General features: G+C 42.9%; 1 protein-coding gene across 2 annotated transcripts in view; it reads left to right on the top strand.

The window, feature by feature from the left end:
- MAN1C1 (mannosidase alpha class 1C member 1) overlaps positions 1–21,414 on the top strand; it is a 45,509-nt gene that overhangs the window by 21,371 nt on the left and 2,724 nt on the right. For both annotated transcript variants that reach the window (XM_040535078.1, XM_040535079.1), the window contains exons 4-10: positions 3,622–3,737; positions 6,188–6,268; positions 8,453–8,547; positions 12,833–12,956; positions 15,408–15,501; positions 19,126–19,241; positions 19,391–19,610. In XM_040535078.1, coding sequence (XP_040391012.1) covers positions 3,622–3,737; positions 6,188–6,268; positions 8,453–8,547; positions 12,833–12,956; positions 15,408–15,501; positions 19,126–19,241; positions 19,391–19,610 — 846 coding nt within the window. The remainder of the gene's footprint in view (positions 1–3,621; positions 3,738–6,187; positions 6,269–8,452; positions 8,548–12,832; positions 12,957–15,407; positions 15,502–19,125; positions 19,242–19,390; positions 19,611–21,414) is intronic.

Raw genomic sequence — 21,414 nt, 5'->3', positions numbered from 1 at the left:
TTATATCCATCGCGTTATAATGCATAGACCTGGAAGGGTGTTTCTTTTTAACATCTCTCAAAATAATCGGCATGTCAAGCAAATATCACTATCTTTATAAATGGCTGTGTTCTAGTAAACATGCTGGGATGTGTATAGCACTATCTTTCGACAGCTGAGTGTAATCATCGCCATTGGAGGTTGTGTCATGAGCTCTGTCATGATCCAATGAAACAAAGTCCAAGCAGAAACCTGAAAGGGATGGAGATTCTTTTGTAGCAAAATAACCAGTGTGTACAGGAAGGTCTGGGTCTTTTTCTAAGGCTGAGAGAGCTGGGGATGTTCAGCCTAGAGAAGAGAACACTCCGGGGAGACCTCATTGCAACCTTTCAATACTTAAAGGGGTCTTTTAAAAAAGATGGAGAAGGACTCTTTACTCGGGTAGATAATGATATGACAGGGGGGGATGGTCTTAAACTAAATGAGGATAGATTTAGACTAGACATTAGGAGGAAATTCTTCACTGTAAGGGTAGTGAGGCACTGGAACAGGTTGCCCAGAGAAGCTGTGGATGCCCCATCCCTGGAGGTGTTCAGGGCCAGGCTGGATGGGGCCTTGGCCAACCTGAGCTAGTGGGTGGCGTCCCTGCCCATGGCAAGGGGGTTGGAGTTAGATGATCGTCAAGGTTCCTTCCAAACCAAGCCATTCTATGATTTTGTGATTCTTAGATGTCCTCTCTGTGCTGGCATGTGACAGGGACACAGCAGCAAAGTCTTGATGCCTGGTTTGCTCTCTGCATGGCTGTGGAGGGGAGGGAGGTTCCTTTGTATCTTCTCATGAGACAGCTGAAGGTGACACTGTAGCTCTTGCTATTGCTATAGACCTTAGCTGCAGGAAAAAAAAAAAAAAGTCAGACATGCAATTGTTTCAAAGCTGGTACAGAAGAAAGGAAACAGTGACAAAACCGATGTACAAAACAACCTGCAGTTCTTCAGATAAAGAGTGTTTAGGGGACTGTTTAATTTGGAAATGATACAAAGACAAGCCAGCAGGGAAGCGCGGTTTGCCCCCACTTTGTCAAATACAGTGGAGGAAAGCTAAGTAACTCTGAGCTGTATGCCTTAATGAAGATTCAAGCATGTTCCTAATCCTCTGGTGCATTTCATGTATTTAAAGGCCTGACTTGCTAAAAGCGTAAAAGGCTCTATAAATTCAGGCAATAATTTTCATTTCAATTAATCATTCCAGAAAATTGTAACTTTATTGTCTCCTTGTCTTTGTTTCAGTTAGAAGATGCAACTTTTTTCATTGTCTCTCTGCAGATTATGAAAGGCTTTGTGGATTATATCATCAAATTAAATCAACCCCTTTAGCATTACTCTCGGAATATCACAGTAATGGGCTGTGCCTCAGGCACTTCCTTCTCTTTTAAAAATATTTTGCTTGTCTGTGTTACTCTGAACTGGTGTATTTCTCCTTGCTAATAGGAAAGTGTATAAAAAAATTACATGATCATTAATACTGAAGAATCGTTAAAGTTGATAAAAACAGCTCTGGCTGCAGCGATGTTGTTTTTCATGGTCACTGCTTTTGGAAAACATGCTGTACAAACCTCAGCTTAGCTGTTTTTACAACACACCAGTTGATCTAGTGGCTATTTGATTCCATCTATTGCACTTTGAGAGGTAGCTTCAGTGAGATGAACATTCTGCAAGCCTGTTAGGAATAAATGGATTTCTAGAGACTGCCTTCATCTCTTTTCCACAGTCCCTGTTTTTGATGCAGACAGCATCTGAAAGCCAGCAATCTGTAGCTGAGCAGTAAAGTCTTGGTTGGGTTTTTGTTAAAGCGATGATGTGCTGACTGGCTGAAAAGTAAAAACTGCAGTCTTGTAACATCAACAAAATAAGGCAGGATGTCTTTCTTATGCAAGACGAATGCTGAAAGCATAAATGAGCCCTGCAAGAAATTGGTGGATCTGAGCACTTCTGTGGGGTAAGGGTATCGTGTACATCAGACACAGTCACTTTTTTTTCTTAATAAGAAAAGGCCAAAGTCTTAAAGTTCATGACACATGACTCACCTTTGCCTTCCTCTCTCCTCTGCAGTAGTTTCTTGACAGCACATCCAGCTGGGTTTCCTCTCTTAAGCAAAACTACAATTAAAGTAACACTGAAGGTATTACAAAAGTGCCAACCCACTCTGAGCATGCAATAAAAGGCTGGGAAAGCTTGGAGAATTTGGGGTAGTATTTTAAAGTCAGATAGTGAGAAGAAGGAACTGACTTGAGCCAAATAGAAGTATGTCTTAGGAAAGCCCCTGGGCATAAGCTCATGTATGAGTCTCTGCAGTTACGCTGAAAGGGAGAGACAGAGCTGATACAAGCAGTTTCTCCTGCAGCTCATCCAAGTATCTTTGCTGCCAGAGGTCTGACTGTTGGGACATGGGTAGGAATGTGGCTGCAACTGAGCAGTGGGGGGGGGGGGGCTGGTGTTAAGCTTCCTGACGGTGATACAAAGGAAGCTTCACACCTATGTCCCTGCTGTGTTACATCCACAGAGGGAAGACCTAGGAAAGTGATTGCCTTTGCAATTTAAGCACCAAGGGTTTTGCTTTGTACCCTTTGCTTTCCAGTGCTAGGAATACTTTTAGTGAACCCTAACAGAAATAAAACTCTGGCACTGGGATATTCCAAACCCAGAGTTGTTAATATCTCTGGTTTCATTTGCTCTTAACTGCTCCAAGACTGTCTGTATACCCCGTATAGTTTTCTCAGTGTGCACGTCATGTCATTCTGTCTCATTGGAATCTCTCTTAAAGTATTTGCATAAGACAGAGCTTGGCATACATTTTTTTACATGGATGACATAGTAGGTCCAAATACTTGGTTGGTATTTGCTTAGTCTGCATGTGTCCCATTGCCATCAGCTGGAGAACAGTGGGCATGCTCATAGGGACTCTTTGTTTTGCTAGCCAAAGGAAGGGAGCCATCCCCAAAGTCACCCACTCTCTGTTTAAGATTCATTGAGATTAGTTACTGGTCTCTTTGCCGCCAGCTGAGACTGTGTTTTGTGTGTATGCTGGCAATAGGAAAGCCTGGATCATGAAGTGGAGCAAAAGTACTTTGTGGCCCAGATAACAGGCGCGACATCAGGAGAGAATTGATCGAAGTCCTTTCTTAGATGCTCTTGCACAATAAAAATAAAATTCTTTTCCATCAGAAGAGGGCTGTGCTTGTAACTGGATTAGAAAGAGGCTGAATTTGGGTTTGCAGATGAGCAAAGATTAGGGGGTGCAATCGTGTAAACATTTTGGCCAAGATAAGAACTGGAAAACAAGGCCAAGGATTGCAGTCATGACTGGTGTTCTAAAGTGCAGACCTTGAGCTGTTCTTTGGGGGTATTTTTTCAGAACATTATCAGGCCTTTGAAAATTGTGCCTCTCCAAAGCAACATGTTTTGTTTGGGTAGTGGAGCTCACTAGTTCTGTCAGAAGATATCAGAAAAAGTGGCTAGTCTGGATCCCATCCAGAAATCCCCATTACTGGGACTGGAAGCTACTGTCTGTCTCAGCTCCTGCAGATTTATTTGGAGGTAAAAACGACTGCACAAATGGAGCTTCATCACACTGTTCTTTTTGCAGGAGGTCTTCGAGGAGCTACAGTGGTAGATGCCTTAGATACTCTGTACATCATGGAACTCGAGGAGGAATTCCAAGAAGCAAAAAAATGGGTGGAGAAGAGCTTTGACTTGAATGTGGTAAGTCAGTTTCTGGCAACGTCTGTATGTGTCAGAGAAATGCTCAGTGCATGTTTTGCCAGTTCCAGTTACAAAGTCTTCTCTAAGAATCATTTGAGGAGGGGATATATGAAGAATGCAGGGGAGGAAACACTCAACTCACTGATTTTTTAATTAATTAATTAATTTATTTTTTAAGGCCAAAGGGACTGCTGTGATGATTCGCCCAATCTTCTCCCTATACATAGCAAAGGCTTCCAGGCAGGGATCACTGGATCAAACTCAATGTCTGACTGAAAATGAAATTCAGTGCTTAATGTTTTGTTTTTGTATTTTGGTCTCAGTTGTACGAACAACTGTACTTATTGGATACTCTGCAGAATTTCTTTTCATGAAAGAACAAGTTTTGCTTCATCCTGGTAAAATGTCTGTCTAAGATAAGGCAAGTTTTCTTTTTACATGCTGTAGGTTAAGATTAAAAACACTGATCTCCTTCATTGGGTCCTTTGCTGGTATGCAAAGTTGTTGCTGAGACTTGTGCAGTGGAAATGTAGTGCCTTGGCAGCAAAGTGGGAGCACGTATTGAGCCTAGCTTTGAAAGGAAGGGCGTCATCTCTGAAAATGGCCAAAGATGGTCATTCTCTGTGGCCCTTGAAGGTTTCCTAGCCACTTTTTCTTAGAGATAATGTTAGATTTGATGGGACTCCGGCACAACACATGCTTTGCAGTGCTATCAAATGAAGGATGCTGTCCCTGTCAGTACATAAAGGAGGCCTACAAGAAAGCAGGAGGGGGAATCTTTGTCAGGGAGTGTAGTGATAGGACAAGAGGTAATGACTTTAAACTGAAATGTGGTAGATCCAGATTAGATTTGAGGAAGAAATTCTTGCCTATGAGGGTGGTGAGGCACTGGAACAGGACACCCAAAAAAGTGTTGTCTGCCCTATCCCTGGAAATGTTCAAGGCCAGGTTGGATCGGGCTTTGGGAAACCTGGTCTAGTGGGATGTGTTGGAGGTAAATGATCTTCAAGATCCCTTCCAACCCAAGCCTTTCTGTGATTCATGGGAGAGCAGATGGGATCACATCAGTGGTGTACAGAGAATGTTAAAATCAGAGTGCAGTTCAAACTTTTATTTTGTAATGCCAGCCTACTTGTCTGTCATGAAAAATGGTTCTCCTCATGAGAAAAACGAATGCAGCTACCTTTGTGGAAAAACATCATTTGGGAGGGCATGGCTAGCATTCATATATTCATAAAAGGAAGACCATATCTGATAAATTTGCTGAATGCTCTCAGCACATTACTAATTGATAAACAAGGGACAAAATCAACTGGGAAATAATTTATTTGGATTTCATAAAAGCTTTTAATCTTGGCCTGCAGAACAGATTGATCTGCATAGACAAGAATGAATGCTATGGATTGATAGGTGGTGTCAGAATGCACAGCAGAGGCAGAAAAGAGGGGAAATGAATTTAAAAATGGCTCTGTACAAAAGACTCTGACAGTCCAGAAGAGTGAGGCAGGAACTCCCAAGATGCACAAGCTCTGTTTGGAACTGGACGCTCTGCTCTGCCTAATGCTATTTCAGTCATTATCTCAATAAAGTATTTGCTCTGATTTGTAACCTGCAGATATTTGGAAATGAGAGGCTAGTGCAGAGGTTCAGGTCCACTTTCCCCTGCTCACTGGAAGTGTTGTGTTGGTGGAAGATCTTTCTGTTTTGCGGCTTTATGCATTTGCATGAGGGTAGGAATCATTTATCAGACAGATTCCCTGGCACATTTTCAATGCAATCATTTTGACATTTGCTGATCATCAGCTGAGTAGGCAGAGCAAAATCATTTCCAGGTGAGTGGGTTCTTGAGTGATTCAATGAACCATATTCATCTATGTCTGCTGTCTCTGTTGGTGGGGCATGCATACATCATGCAGTTTGTTTCTTCATAAACATGCCTATGACATACACCAGGCTGTGGTCATTTCTGTTCCTGCAAACTAGGGTGAGTCCTTGAATGACAGAAAGTACCTCACGCAGGAAGTGCATTTCATCTATCTAATGCAGTAATTAATCTCTTCACAAAAAATGGAGAAAATATTTTTTCCTTGTGGCTGTACCATTTTTTCTTTAAATAAAACATTTCAGAGGGCATTTTTTTCCCTAAACTAACTCACAGATTTTTGCAAGGCGTAACTCAAGACAGGGTTGAAATGATGGACAGTACAGCTGCCCTAACTGATTTACGTATTGTTAGCTTGTGATAAATGGGCAATTTAGATATTTCTCTTCCCTTCAGGTTCCACCTGTCACTGTAGAGCAAATAAAGTGCTTTGAGATCTTAGATGAAGAAGTGTGTTACAGTGTTAGTGGGAACTGGGAGACATAAGCATCTGCCTACAATCTGTTCGCCTTAGCTGCCATTTGTGCGTGCAGACTTTGCAGTCAATTATATCATTTTGTGTTTTCAGAATGGAGAAGCGTCCTTGTTTGAGGTGAACATCCGCTATATTGGAGGACTGTTGGCAGCGTACTACTTAACTGGAGAAGAGGTTTGTTTCAGCAGCATTCTCCAGCAACTTTGCTCTGTGTATCAGAGTATCCCATCAGCCTATATAGCCATAGTCTAAACCTATAATTTGTATGTGTATTGAAATGCCACTAATGTTCTTTTAACTGCCTCACATAATTACCTTGCATAGACCATGCCTGGCTCACTTGCACAGATTTTTCTTGTGCGGGCAATTTCAGCAATATACATTTTCATTTGGACACATTGCTCCCCAGTGAAATGCCACGTGCAATGATCTTTGCATTTGTTCCTTTGTATTCTAAACTTTGGCAGTATTTCATCAAACATCGCTCCAGGTTCTGCCTCAGACTAAGGAGGGCAACTGGTTAGTGGCCCTTGCTCCAAACTCTGTCTGGACAGTCTCTCTGTAGCAGTAGTTTGTAAGATAAAGTGCCGTGGGGCACAAGGAAAGAAGGGGTTGTCAAACTGTCATGCAGAGTACCTGTATCCTGCCAGCTCACATGCCGAAGTGATATAGCTCCACAAATTGTCCCTTTGCCTAGTAGGGGCAGGGGCACATGTCTTAGGGGGTCACAGCCCCTCTTGTAGAGTGGCGGAGCAGCCATTGAGTGGATGCTCCCATCCTTCAGCAGTTCTGCCTAAAACAGGAGTCATTTACTGCCACTTCCCTTCTTTCTCTCCAGCCCTGTAGAGGCCAAAGCTTAATGCCATAATCTCTTTTATAATATGACTGGACTGGAATTTTATAGTTGGCTGTAGAGAGATCAAGAGATTATTCCTTTGTCCTAGAAGCCTTAGGCAAGCATAAACTCTGTTTGAAGGGGGAGTTTTGTGAGTGAAGGAACTGTAAGATTGACTTTATATGAGTTTAGCTCTTGTGCTGTACACTGTCCATGGCTAGGTGCTGTCCAACATAATAGGACTGGATGGCTCATCACTGCATGGTGGCACCATTGATCCGTGGAGTCACACACAGGAGCTGCTCTGTTACTTCGGTTGCATTTTAAATGAGTTCCAGGAATGACTTCTATCTTTGATTTCCCACCAGGGAAAACTCTCAAAGACTCAGTGCCCCTACTCAGGGCCTGTCTCAGTGACAACTTCAACAGGCTTCAGATCAACAGCAAAAAGAAACCACATTAAGCCATAAAACTCAAATAGTGACCTCTTGAAGTGCAGTCAGCAGCAACGCACAGCAGCCGGGGCAGTGCCTGTCATATGCCTAGTCAGTGTCACCAGGCTGAAAGGCAAAATGCAAGTCTCTGTCTCCTGGAGTTCCCATCTGAATCAAATTCCTACCTCCCTGTAAGTGCATCAAAGGCCTGCTAGCTCACAGGAGATCTCAGCTTTCTTCAGTGCTGCAGTTTTGGAGCAATAAATTCCTGCTTTCTTAGAATTACTGTGACAGCTTGGGCTGATACAGCGGAGATAGAAGTAAAAGGCTTCCACTTAATCTCTTAAGTCACCTGCAAGCTTCCCTTGATCAGGTCTAAGCTCTGGAGCAAAAATTAGTGCGTGCAGCAGTTTGTCCCAAAATAATTGTGTATGGTGGCTTTGTGCTACGAGCCACCATAAGCTGTAATTTGATTTGAAAGCTCAAAACTCAGGCATTGTGATTAGAAAAAGGAACAGCTTAGCCATTAAACCATGAATCCCTCCTGGAAGTAAGTTACAAGGTAAAGAATGTTTGTTGGAAATCTTGTTTTTTTGCTACAGTAGATAACACCATCTAGGAAAACCCATGTTATAAATCTGATGCTTTTGATTTTAATTCAGTCATTTCACCACTCCTGTGTGTGCTCTTCCACACTGGGAAAATGTAAGAATTTGTCTCAAAAGAGTACTCTTTCGTTCAGTTCAGTTAACTGAAATTTGCTGCTGAGATATTTGGGGTGTTCTGTGAGCTCCACAGCTCTGGCTGCTCACATGCAGGTTGAGAGTTTGGCAGGGGCCTTGGGTCTGGCTTAGTATAGATTTTTAGAGGACATTTATACAGACACCACAATTCACTATGACTTTTGGTTCAGATCTGTTGTGCAGTGGACCTATGGCAGCAGAATATCTGAAATGGTAGATTCATATGGTGCAATACTTCCATTTTTTTATAATCATGTGTGTGAAAAAGTAGATTTAAAAGAATCCAGCATGACTAGTATTCACAAGCAGTCCATCAAATGTTTATCCTCTCTTCTTCTTTTAACAGGTCTTCAGGAGTAAAGCTCTGGAACTTGGAGAGAAACTTTTGCCAGCTTTTAACACCCCCACTGGTATCCCACGTGGCGTCATAAATCTGGGCAGGCAAGATACATGTCTTTACAAACATACCATTTTAATACTGAATGTAAAAGACCAGGACCCAAGCAGGAACAGCAGCAGTTCCTCAGAGGTGCTCCCCTCTTGTTCAAGGTCATTTGTTTTGCCAGCTCAAAACCAAGAGGTGCCTTGGCAGAGATTGCAGGAGACTCAAATTAAACCCGGCTGTGTTTTATTAATTTTGGACTGTCTGCAGTTTCTTCTTCTACCTCTTGGCAGGGGTCCCTGCTGCAATAGCATTTTCTTCACTCTCATTTTCTTTAAAAGGTTATTTGTAGTCTGCACATAACATGGAGACCTGTATATATATTTTTTGTAATGTGCCCAACCAAATACATGTGAATTTATCCGTGTTCCATGTTTGGGGAAATTGGGAAAGGAACTGGATGGGTCTGGCTGACAGTTTTGCTGCTAGAAAGGGAGGAATATACAGATCATATAGTTTTCTCCCTGCTGGCAGCACCCAGGCAGGTGTGTATCCTTCACTTAGAGTCACAATATTTCATGTCAGATAGGTGGTAGTCTGTTGCTGGAGGTGATCTTTAAGACATCTGCATTAAATAGCTTGTTGAAGGTCACTTGGCAAAGAGAAGCCAACCTGCAGGCTGGACTCCCAGTCTCTGATTCTCACCAGTAGACAGTGTTCCCTGCCAATAAGGGCTTGTTGGCTCCTTTTGATGCCCACTAACAAATCCCCCCGAGTAAAAGCTGCATGCTAGCTGAAACGCAGACAGCAGGCAACGTGTGTTAACAAAAGCCTTTCATCCTCACCTCTTGCAAAGCTCAGAGCAGCAGCCATGAAAATCATTATTCATCTCTTAGCCCAAATCTCCTGTTTGGTTCCCATCTCTGTGAAGTGCAAGACTGTCAGATGTTTGACTCATGCCGATCCATTGCTCAAATATCACTGTCACTGTTGAGTTGGCTCATCTGCATGTGACCCCAGTGAAAACTCAAGCCACCACCAAGACTTTAATCGTCTTTTTACAGAAGAGATGTTCTGCTTCTCCTGTGACTGATAAAGATTTGGCATAGACTAACCTTTCAAAAACCCTCCCCTGCCCTTTGTGAAGACAAAGGAAACAGACTGTGCCTGCCTAGACATTCCCAAAATGTTTTGTTGATGACCTTGTCTAAGCGCAAAGAAAATCAAAATAAAACTGAACCCCCAACCCAGAACCCATATTACTGACTTGAGCTCTGGCATCAGCTGTGAAGCTGCTGTGAGGGCTTGGAGTGTCAGTTGATTTAGGAGCAAAGATGATGTGAGCTAAATCTGTTGTCTGACTAGTGCAGAAGCATGATGAACAGCCACATGCTGTAAACCCAAAGGGGAAGGGAGTTATTGAATGTGAGACAGCATGTGGAACTAGAAACAGCGGGAAGAGAGGTGATGCTGTGAGAACAGATGTTTAACCCAAATGTCAGGGCCAAAACAAAACCCAGAAAAGTTTTGCAAGAGGAGTTGTCTCCCCAGTTCTACTTCTGCAAGGTTGTGCTAATTCCAGAGGGACTCGTCAACTCAAAAGCAGGACAGTCTTCCAGCATGTGTAGGCTTTTGGTGCGTATAAGCTTTTAGGAGTGGATAAGAATGGCATTCAATGAAATAAACATATGCTGGCATTAAGTCAATTCTGAGTATACATTTTTGAGGACCCAAGTACAAAGACAGCCCATGCCCCCCCTCTTCCCATAGCTAGCTGGTCTTCTCTCTCTATCAGGTCACCTCACAGGTGTCCCCTCCCCGGTGGTAGGCTTCCCTGTGGCCTTGTGTTTTCACACAGGTTCCAGAATGATATCTCATAAAGGCTTGTTTTTCATCCTGCTGGTCTAACTGCCATGTTGTCTGCGAGGTCCTAGAGTACATTGTCTTCTCAAGATGATGCTTTGTGCTCTCTGCCTGTGTGTTACACTGTGATTTCTCTCCTGATGCTTCCTGTTCCAGGTCACTGGCCCCTGCTGTCCTTCACAGCTTCCATAAACGCTCTGCATCTCCAGAACCTTCTTCATCCTCCTCCTTGCCTAGTTTCTCTGACTTGGCACTGTTTTACTGCTTTGGATCTCTGTGAGAGAAGGAGGCGATACAGTCATTTTCAGTCCAAACTTGCCCTGGACAATGTTTAATCAAGACCCATAAAGGGGCATAAAGAGAATAAAGAGAGCTCTGGGCATTTTCCTGTGTCTAGAAGACCAAGGTCCTTTAAAAGGTATTTTCCTCTGAGATGTTGTAGTATAGGGCAGGTATGAAGATCCAGTTTGTTCAGTCTGTAATGCTGAAAAATGTTTTCCTGCAAGGGGTCATTTTAACCCCAGGACGAAGTGCAGAAACTCTGTTTCCTCCAGACCACTTTTTCCTGAGTTTTACTGTGTTTTGTCACCCAGAGCTTGGATTCTTGTCAGCATGGTCCTTGCAGGCAGTGGCTTGCTGCATGTGTGGGACAGAGGTTCCCAGGGGAAGGTTGTGTCAGCTGCTGTTGTATCACAACAAATACAGCCTCATTCGGCTGCTTCCAAACACTCATTTGAACTAGCTCAGAAGCCTGTTTCTGCTTTGTGAGATTGTATTTCCTACCATCTCCCTTCAGTGCAGTAAATAAAGAAGAAGAAATTGATTCTTTGTAGAAATGAGAACACCATGGGATTGTTTAGCACACCCATCCTAGGTCCAGCTACTCCCAGGTTCAGCAGATATGTCCAATGTGATATTAATACCACCATTAACCTGGTCAGACTGGACAGAGAGGTTTCAGCCATAAATGCTTGATGTTACTGGGGTACCCATTTTATCTGCAGACAGTGTTTTCGATGGAAAAGCTGCTGATACAGCATCCTGACAGTTTGCAGGGAAGGCTGATGCGTGGCAGTGACTGAACAATTTGAAACAGTGTGAACATATTGCTTATCTAATGACTCTTTTTGTCTGGAGGTGAAACAAATAGCTCTGGACCTGAGATGGTTTTCCATATATCACATGGAGGGGGAAGCATTTTTCCCCTCAGAAAGGTCGTTAGTTTGAGCCTTCTGTAAACAACAGAAACACTTCTGTTTTCATAGCCAAGATTTCAGACGCCATCTAGTGTTCTCCCCATCACTGGAAATCTGTTATCTCATCAGTACCAACCAGAAGCAGGACTTGCAGAGACAGGAAAATCAAAGCCACATCACTTCTTAGATAGTTTGGGCAAGCTTCCCTGGGCAAGAACCTGCAGAGGCTATTTTGGCCTAAGGACATAGGTCACCTTATTGTCTGTGTAAGTCTCAGAGAGGTGTAGAGCTGTCAACTGTAGCAGTGGTCTACAAGAAGGAAATGGTTGAATATAGAAGCAAATCCAGGAGGGAGATGCATGAGACTGTTAGTGCTTGGACGAGCCTCTGCCCTTCCATATCCTTTGGTTGGTTTTCTTTGAGGATAAAAGGACAAGGGATGCCTTCCTCATCCCCAGAATTGGCTTCTTCCTTTGCTCCAAGGAGGATTTCTCTCCATAGTGAAAGAGGGTGAGAGGGGGAAAAAACAGAAAGTGAGAAATGATACACAAAAGTAGGATCGGAGGCACTTTGTAAAGCTGGCTGCTTCAGACTGTTTGCCAGTTTCTGTAGTTTTATTCTGTCTTTCCTGTTCTTGCAAGATGAGTACCGGTAGGGTACTTTCAGAGTTAGGTTTGTTCTCTGTAGATGTTAAGATTCTCCGTGGCTTTTTACTACAGTCAGGTTTGCCCAATGGCAACTTTCCCCTAGCACTGATGTTTCTGTATGCTGTATCCCCCTGAAATCAAGCATATGTTGGGAATGTCAGAGTTGTGTATGTATAAAGAAGGTGAAATTTTGTTGAAACAAGGTGCTTAGGGACAGTCTGGATTCTATGTAAAATATCAGCTTTGTGGGATGTTTGAGATGTGAGTTCAGCCCAGGCTACTTAGAGATGTGTTTTATCCCGAAGTGTCTTGTATAGGGCAGCTTGTGAATGTTCTTTCAAAGTTTCCTTTAAGCTGATCTGTTTGGGAAGGCTTACTTTCCCACAAAAAATGCAGTTTCCCAGTACGTGCAGTCTGTTTGTCCTATCCTAAACAATCCTTTGTAAAGCTATTGCTCCATCCCACTAGTATTGGTAGAGTCCTAAAAATCCATATACGTCCTTTACATGGTCCCTGTCAACACCTGATGTGCATTGCATGCACATAGCAAAAGCACGGTTTGCACTGGGGCAGGAGAGTGACCTCAGGCGTTGGCTGTGTTTTCCTGGCAATGAAGGCTCCCTTTTCTCTCCTTGCAGTGGCATGAGTTGGAGTTGGGGTTGGGCATCTGCCGGAAGCAGCATCTTAGCAGAATTTGGTACCTTGCACTTAGAATTCCTGCATCTCACAGAGCTCTCTGGCAACCCGGTATTTGCGGAAAAGGCAAGTACTTCCCAACTGACTAATAAAATGGTCTGTTCATACTCATGGGGGCAGGGCTGAAGCAAAGCAGCATTTTGGTTTGCCTGCAGCAGAGAGCATGGCAGCAGTGACCTCTCTCTCCAGTACTAGTACAACTTACAGAGGAGAAACCTTCCAGAGTGGGACATGGGTTCAGAAACCTGTATCTTGCAGGGTGTAAAGGTCACCCGACCTCAGACCAATTGGCTTTGTAGGGTAGCTACTCCATTGTTTTCTTTGGCCATTTATATTTGCTGTAGCAACCTCACCTGCCTGTTTCCATCACTTGTGAGGAAGATAGGAACATTTTTCCCAGTGTCTCAGTTGTGTGGCGTTGTAGTAGAAACTTACTCAGACAAGGGCAGAGCCAAAATAAAGCTGTATGTTGGATCTCAACTGCAATATAATTGTTAATTCTTATATCCTAATAGTAGTTTCTTGTACTCACAGACCTTTTTGCTCTAAAGAGCCATTATGCTCGAGCATTAGCTCATTGTGCTCTAGCCAACAAGATTTCTGCTGAGGTTTAGTGTGTAGGACAGTCCTGACAGTTGGCATATTGGATTCCTTCTGTGTAACTTGTAACTGAAAATCTATTAATATTATACACTACCTTGAGCTTTTTTTTTTTTTTTTTTTTTTTTTTTCCACAAGTGATCTTGTAGTGCATGTGAGAGCAATTTAGTAAATACGCCATTGGATACCAGTAAGTCATTAGCTTTCACTGCACATACCTGAGAATGGCCTTTGAGGGCAACAGTTTGTTCCAGGTAGAATCCAGACTACCTCCATGAGCTTAAAGGAAATGAGGCCTGTCCAGAGTTCCACAGTGGGTTGAAAACAGACAGTGGTTTTGGGATTGCCAGTAAAAGCCTCAAAACGGTCCATTTCTAGGGTATTTCCAGTGCAGGTCTGTCAGTTCTGAACCAAGAAGAGAGTTTGTGGAAAAGAGAGGAAGAAAGAGATGGAAGGAGCTTGGAAAGCAAAGTGAAGAATATTATGGAGTGTGCGGAAGGCAAGAGGAATGCTACAGAGCAGTGGTCAGGAGAGAAAACAGAGCGTGAAAGGAAGCTAGAAACCTAGGAAATTCTGTAGACAAGACAAAGAAAGACTGATGATTTGAAATAAAGGAGACAAGCTAAAGATACTTGAGAACAGTGATAAAAACAAATTGATCAGAGGAGAGTTCGGGGTAGGTGAGAAAAGACCAGTGGAGGGACCAGGACAGGGTGTGAAAAGAAAGCACATGGGAAAGAAATGACGGAGGGGAGAAAAGGAGAGATGAGCACTGAAAACACAAGGACAAGAAGATGCAACATTGAAAACCAGAATTTCATCCATATTCCAGGTTCAAACTGTGGCATTTTGAGCCAGTCAAGCCACTGACCTCAGTGTAACACATTTTCTTCTTTGCCTGTTAAGCCTGTAGAGGGATAAAGGCTGAATTTTTCTAATGGACTCCTATTAGCTGACCACGTCTGGTGTGTGCCACAGAAAATGTATCCCATTCATCTTGATACCCTCTAAGAGAAAACAGAGGATGATAAGGGCTCAAACAGCCCATCCTGTGCGAAATGATTTCAGAGAAACAGATCAACTCATTAACTTGCAGCTTGGGACTTGTGTGATTTTAGCCAGAATAAAGTCCATCTGTGTCTTTTATTCAAACATGTCATTACTGAATGTTAGTAGCATGGCATACTAAATATTATGCAGCCTGATAACTTACTTGGAAATACCATCTTAAGTCTGCAGCCAGCTTTTGCGTACAAATCATTTGATTTCATAAAAGATTTAGAGTTTATTAGCTGCTCTGTAGATTATGGTAGAATATTTATGCTACTTACCATTTAATTTCATGCATTATGGGAAAGGTCTGTTGAATTTAATGGGAGTGAAACCAAGGGAGGTTATAGAGTATAAGTAAGGCTGTTCTAGCATATTAAAGCAGCTGTCTGTTGTTGAAATTAAAAGAGCAAATTCGTCATGTTAAGTGACCGCATGGTAAATTGAAGTACTATGTGAGTCATGCATTCCTGCCACTCCTTTCCCTTTGGATCATGACAAAATCCTATACATTTCCACCCAGATCCCAAATCCTTAGGATTTCTTCTGGACCAGCATTGGGTAACTGCTTCTGCTGCTTGCTGAACTAGGGCCTTGCAGGATTTTTAGAATCATTTTTAGAATTCCACAGAACTGGATAAAGATTGTGCTGAGGAGTCCAGCAGGAAGGTCTCTCCATCACAGACCTCGCACTGGAGAGCCATGTCATTGAGTTCCACTTGCATGATGATTCACAATGTTGCAGGCTGCTGTGCTTGTTCAGGCAGGGATTGGCACTGATGAATTACAGCGTTCTCAGTGACAGTGAAAACGGGTGTTTTTTTTCAGCAGAGAAGTAACATAGTTCTCATCTCTCATTTCTCCTAGGTGATGAACATCCGCAAAGTCCTGAACAGAGTTGAGAAGCCGCAGGGTCTTTATCCCAACTTTCTCAGCCCGGTGACAGGGAACTGGGTGCAGCGTAGGTATCAGTCTGCATTCAGAGTCCCACCTGTAGCATTTCAATCTTTCCATTATTCTTTAAGAAGAAATAGTAACTGTCAGAGCAGCAAACCAAGGAAATGTCTTGTCAGGAAGCCTGTTATAAATGTGATTAGATAATGCAACCTGATTTGGAAGATGCAGTATAGTAATTATACACTTACTCCATCAGCATTGTTTCCAGCTGTGTGTCTTACCTCCAGAAAGAGAATTAGGCCTTTCCTTCACTATTCATTATTCAGGGGAGAATAATGGTACCTGGTTCGTCACACAGATACTAGAAATCAGCATATCTCTTTAAGACCTTGTCCTGCAGTCATCACCTAGCCTGTGGGCTTCCTTGGGAGGTGCACAGGATGACTGTGAGCAGAAGCCCTGTGAGACTTGGTTCCTGAGAATGCTATAGCAAATAGGAAACCACTGGTAGAGGCTTGCATATTCTCAGATCCCCTGAAGATTTAGGAATGCATTTGCTTGTGTGCATTCATGTACCTGTCACCATGGTACCTCCTCTGTAGTGCAATTTGGTGCAAAAGGGTGAGACAAGTATACATACTTTTTCTCTTGTTGGGAACCCAGCACTGTCCAGCCACGAAGACACTGCACTAAAAGTTAGTGCCCTGATACAGAAAAGGGAGCAACAATTAGGAAAGGGCTTGGAAAGAGCAAGGAAATAGTAGAGGTAGTGTTCCCAGGGAAAGATTATTTATTTTCTTTCTTTACACACACATCTACTTCTTTACCCAGAGAAGAGACTGTACTCCTCTTTTTGTGCCACCAAAGGGGCTTACCCTCTGATAGTTAAATGAGAAAGGCTGCTTCTTCTGGTCTGTCACAGATCCCTGACCACAGCTTTCCACTCTGTTAAGGATTTGCTTGGTTTGGTGAGGGAGGTTAGCTGGATTTAATGTTTCTCTGTCAAATGAAAGAGAAGTCTTTTTTTTTTTTTTATCTTTTTTGTCTTTTTTTTTTTTTTATGAAGCTCTTTTTAGCCTGTCAGTGGATTACATTTTATATTGTTTAAGCAGATTTTGGATCATGCATTAGTTGGTGTCCCTGTGATGTGTTGCACTGTTTCCTCTGCTAGATCCCTCCAGACCTTTCTAACTAGTATTTATAGCTCTGATTGTAAGTGACGGGCAGTTGCATGGCTGCCATCATCTGAGACAGTGAGAGTATACTAGCTGTTAGCAATCCCTGATCTTTAACTGCCAGATCAGCATGTCTAATGGTAATTGACAGGGCTTGTCTTGAAAAGTTTCCCAACAAAGCATCTTGGATGGCTGCAGTTGTCCCATTAAACCAGAGCTGTCCTTTGGTGCCATGAAGAAAGAAAATAGGCTTCTATGTTTGTCCCATTAATTGATCTTCCATGTTATCCCAATTCCTTTGTGAGCAGCTCAGCTTCCCCTCCACATTTGTCTCTGCAGAGTTGTTGCAATATGTTCCACTGGAAAAATTAATCTTCCATCCATGACCACACCCCTGAGATGGTACTTCCTTTATGTTATTCCCAGCTGGTAGCCATACTGCACATTTTCCCAGACACAGGCATTAATTCTGCCTGTTCATTGGTGCTGAGAGGAGAAGTGTATGTCTCTTAGATCTGCTGCCATAACTGCTCATTAGTGAATCTTTGGGAAACTGAAGAGCTGTGCTCTTAATTCAGATGGCTAAAATAGTCAGCTTGATAGTAACCATTAATCTCTTCTACCAATAATTCTATTTATGGCTCCAAATTTGACTTCATTGTACTGACCTGCTCCCATCCCTTGCTGACCTAGAGAGGGGCCTATTGTTGGTGCTCAGAGCTTATTAAAAGCAGTCTCTGATTACTTGTTCTGGGATAGAGTGATTTATGCAAAAGGACTAGAGATGTTCTCTCTCCTAGACTTTCACATCATGAGGACAACTCATGGCATAGAATCCTGTGGCAGTTGTTCATAATGTAATGGTTGTGGTCTGAATCTGTATTCCATTTAGGGAAAAGACTCATCAGCCTCTTCTGCACCTCCAGTACTACTGCTGCGAAATAGATTAGGAAGGACCAAAGAAGGAAGGCAGCTGCTGCCTGCTACAGAGATGTTCCTTGTAGGTGCCAGGCTCTCATTTTCTCTCTTTTCATTAAAGCTCTTTGCAGGAAGATGTTTTTCTTGGAATTACTATGATTTTCTTAAAAGGTATATCTTTGACCTGGCTGAATGAGCAGGTCTTCTAAATGAAGAGGCAGTGCTGTACCTCTTCTAAGTGCAGATGTTACCTTTAGAAAATTAAAGCATGGTCCCCCGCTGAAATAAAAGATTCGTTTATGCAAAGTACTTGGGAGGCAAACGCTGGCAAAGCTGTTGCCATATGGAAAGCAATTACATACCAGAGCTCCTGCTTTGGTGACGTTATGAATGGCACACTTAAGATAACAGACCTTCTCTTTAGAGACAGGCTGTGCAGCTGTTGGTTGTAAATAGTCTGTCCTCTTTTTTTTCCCCCTGAATTCATGTGTCTAATCTCACTGTTTTGCCCTGGATTGTTCCGTAGATCAGTAAGACATACTGTACAGGCATATTTGCTCTTATGATTAGGAAAATACATGGCTGTTGATCTCTCCTGTTGGTAGGACTTAGCATTTAGAATAAGCCTGAGGACATTATATATGTACAATGAAAGGGAAAATAAAAATCTAAAGAGGTAACTCCAAAAACAACGCCACATCTGCTTACATTTAAAATAGGGAAGTGTACAGACACAGAAGTGAACACTGTTAATTAACAGAGACTCTTCAGACCGTGGTCGGTAATTTGACTTGTTCTTCTAAAAGGGGGAGTTCTTCACTGCTTCAAGGAATTAATGTTACTTTTTCCACCGTGGTATGGCTTAAATATATAAATCCAACCAGCAGTTCTTCCCCAGCAGAAACCTGCAGCTGTCCTGCCCATTTCACAATTAATTTGTTAACATCCTCTCTGGTAAGGTCATAGCATTGCATACTCTGAATAGGTAGCCTTGAAAATCTGATCTCTCCAGAATAAAATATTCGGTGACCATCCTTGCACCTGACACTATCATTTTAATACACCAACAACTTCAGCCTTCCCCATGGCAGGGCATCCCACAGTGAGCCAGGACTACAAATGACAGAATCCAGAGGTCTCTATGGCAGCCCCTTGCTGGCAGCTGTGTCTGATCCAACATGCATTCTCCCTTTCCTGAGGCAGGGAGGCAGCACCCAGCAGCTTCATATAGACAGAGATCTATCAATACCTGCTGTTGCATTTGGTTTATGAGGCTGGGATTTATGATGATTGCTTCACAAAGCAGGAAGAATCCTCAAGTTGCAGTATAAATAAGTGTTGCAAAATGAGACATCCGAATAGTTCTTTTGAACTTGTAAAATGCTTTGTAAAATGACAGAACATTTTTCTTCTGATTGCACTTTCCACCTTTCTTCATTTCTGGAAAAGTAATGCAGCAAGCTCTCCCCTGGAAACCGGAAAGGAAGAGGAAAGAACAAAGACATCAAAAAGGACACAGTTGTTTGCTCTTTGTAACGCAACTGCTCATTGTATATCATGAACCTGAGTTCTTTTTTTTGGCTTTCCCACTATAGACCATGTCTCTGTTGGAGGGCTCGGAGACAGCTTTTATGAATATCTCATCAAATCTTGGCTGATGTCAGACAAGAAAGACTCTGAAGCTAAAAAGATGTATGATGATGCATTAGAGGTAAGGAGCAGGTTGGTACTCCGTATTTTTGGTTAGGAACATTGTTCATCAGAATGTTTCAGGCAAAAGTGTTATAGATCTTTGAGTCTAATATTCACTCCTCAGCCTGTCCACTAAGTATCCTGAGATCCTGCTTTTCATCCCTTTAGGCAATAGAAAAACATTTGGTCAGAAGGTCTGCTGGAGGATTGACCTACATTGCTGAATGGAGGGGAGGCATCCTGGATCACAAAATGGGCCACTTGGCTTGCTTCTCTGGGGGCATGATAGCACTTGGAGCTGAACACGCCAGTGAAGAGAGGAAGCAACATTACATGGATCTTGCTGCAGAAATAACAAACACTTGTCATGAGTCTTATGCACGTTCAGGTAAACCTGTGGGCTGCCTAGAAAACACGAGGAAGGGAGAGTCTGCAGCCTAATGGACTCAGTGTTTGTGTGGCAGAGGATTGCAGCAGGGTGTTTTGTGCTCCAGCAGTATCTTCATTTCATCAGTCTATATGATTTTCAATTGTCTTTTCCAGGATATCTAAAAGAGAAGGCAGTATGTTTTACATGGCAGACAGCTGGAACAGTGGGACAGACAGATATAAGCTCCTGTGAACCCAGAGCTGAATCCTAGTCCTGCCTCTCAGCCACAGAATAAGCCTTCTCCCAACAAGACTATAGTTTGATTCTGTCCTTTCACATCCTTATGCAGACAGAAGTAGGAATTTAACAGTGATTAATTGCAGGGTGCCCACTATATGGAGCAGAGCAGCTGAGATGACCAACAGGAGAGTGTTGGAGACCTGCAGCTGCTGAAAACTGAAACAAACTGAAAAAATGAAGTTTCTCAGCCTCTCCCGGCTGGCTAAGTCTTTCAGTTTCACAAGTCCAGTGCAATGTGTTTCAACCACACAGTGTGTTTATCAGTCAGTATTTTGGGAGGGCAGTGACTGGTGATGAATGAGACTGGGCTAGTTCTCTGCCTGCAGGGCTTTCAGCAAGATAAGCTAGCTTTGGACTCTTCTTTCTTTGAAGGCATCTCTATAGCTGTTCTGAGCCTGCAGGCAGCAAAGCAGTAGTCAACGTTCCTGGACCTTTCCAAACACATCTGTGCTAGTTGTTGTTCCCAAAGATTGTTTCACCACATCAGCAAGCCCATATTGGCAGCTGTGATCCAGCATGTTTGCCTATTAAACTTCAGGTTAACCTGAAATGATATTTGCAAATAACCCCCACCCCATCCCTTCAGCACTTAGAGAAATAAAGGAAAGCAACCAAACTAAAAACCCTCTGGCTGTGAGTGCCTAGAGCCAATTTTCACCTACAACAGTATCCATCAGCATAGAAAGGACAGTAGCAAGCCTGCCCACACTGATTATAGTGCTGCCATTTCAACAAGCTCATTGTTTGCAGAGAGTGTTTGTGCACTGGCTCTCAGCAAATAGCACAGTTAGCAAACACTGTTAGATCCACATGTAGACAGGTGGGCCCAGGGAAGGTGTGCAAAATATTTAGAAAATATTTAGAACAATAAAATGACTGCCTGAAACATGGCCTTGTGGTAAACACGTGTAGCAAGAGAAACCTGATGTGGCATGATCATAAGCAACCTCCTCTTCCATGTCTTTCAAATAAGGAGAGAGTTGGTCTTGTAAGTGGGATCTGAATGCTAGCTGTTCTTTGCAAGAGACTGAGAGCCTCACATAAGGGACACTCAAAAAGACCAAGGTACTTGAATGTTTTATTCATAAAAATGTAGTGAAGCGGATTAAGCTTTCCCCTGCTACCTGACGTCCTCTTTTTGAGGCTGCTAGTGGACCAGAAGGAAAGGCAGAGGAAGTGGTTGCAGGTCCCAAGGTACCTTTTCTTACAGCCTCCCTCCCCCAGTACAGTTGAAATGACTCAGTCTGCTGGGTCCCAAGCTCTTCAGTGAAGAGCTCTGCTATCAAAATCAAGTGTGGTGCAGTTCTTAAGACAATATCCCAGCCCAGCAAAAAATCTAGGATGTGGGGGAGATTTGTACCTGCTCCACACTCACATCTGGTCCAAGCCTTTTGTTTTGTCAGTTGTATTCACCCTCAGAAACACTTTATCCTCAGCTAGGTAGTACCCAGGCATACCACAGAATGAGCGGTAACTTTGAATGGGTAGTGAGCATAGCTCACGTGTTCTATGGAGTTGCCAC

This window comes from Cygnus olor, chromosome 23 (genome assembly GCF_009769625.2).
Source record: "Cygnus olor isolate bCygOlo1 chromosome 23, bCygOlo1.pri.v2, whole genome shotgun sequence".
NCBI classification, from domain to species: domain Eukaryota; kingdom Metazoa; phylum Chordata; class Aves; order Anseriformes; family Anatidae; genus Cygnus; species Cygnus olor.
The sequence above is the reverse complement of the archived record's forward strand: the minus strand, read 5'-3'. Positions and strand labels throughout refer to the sequence as shown.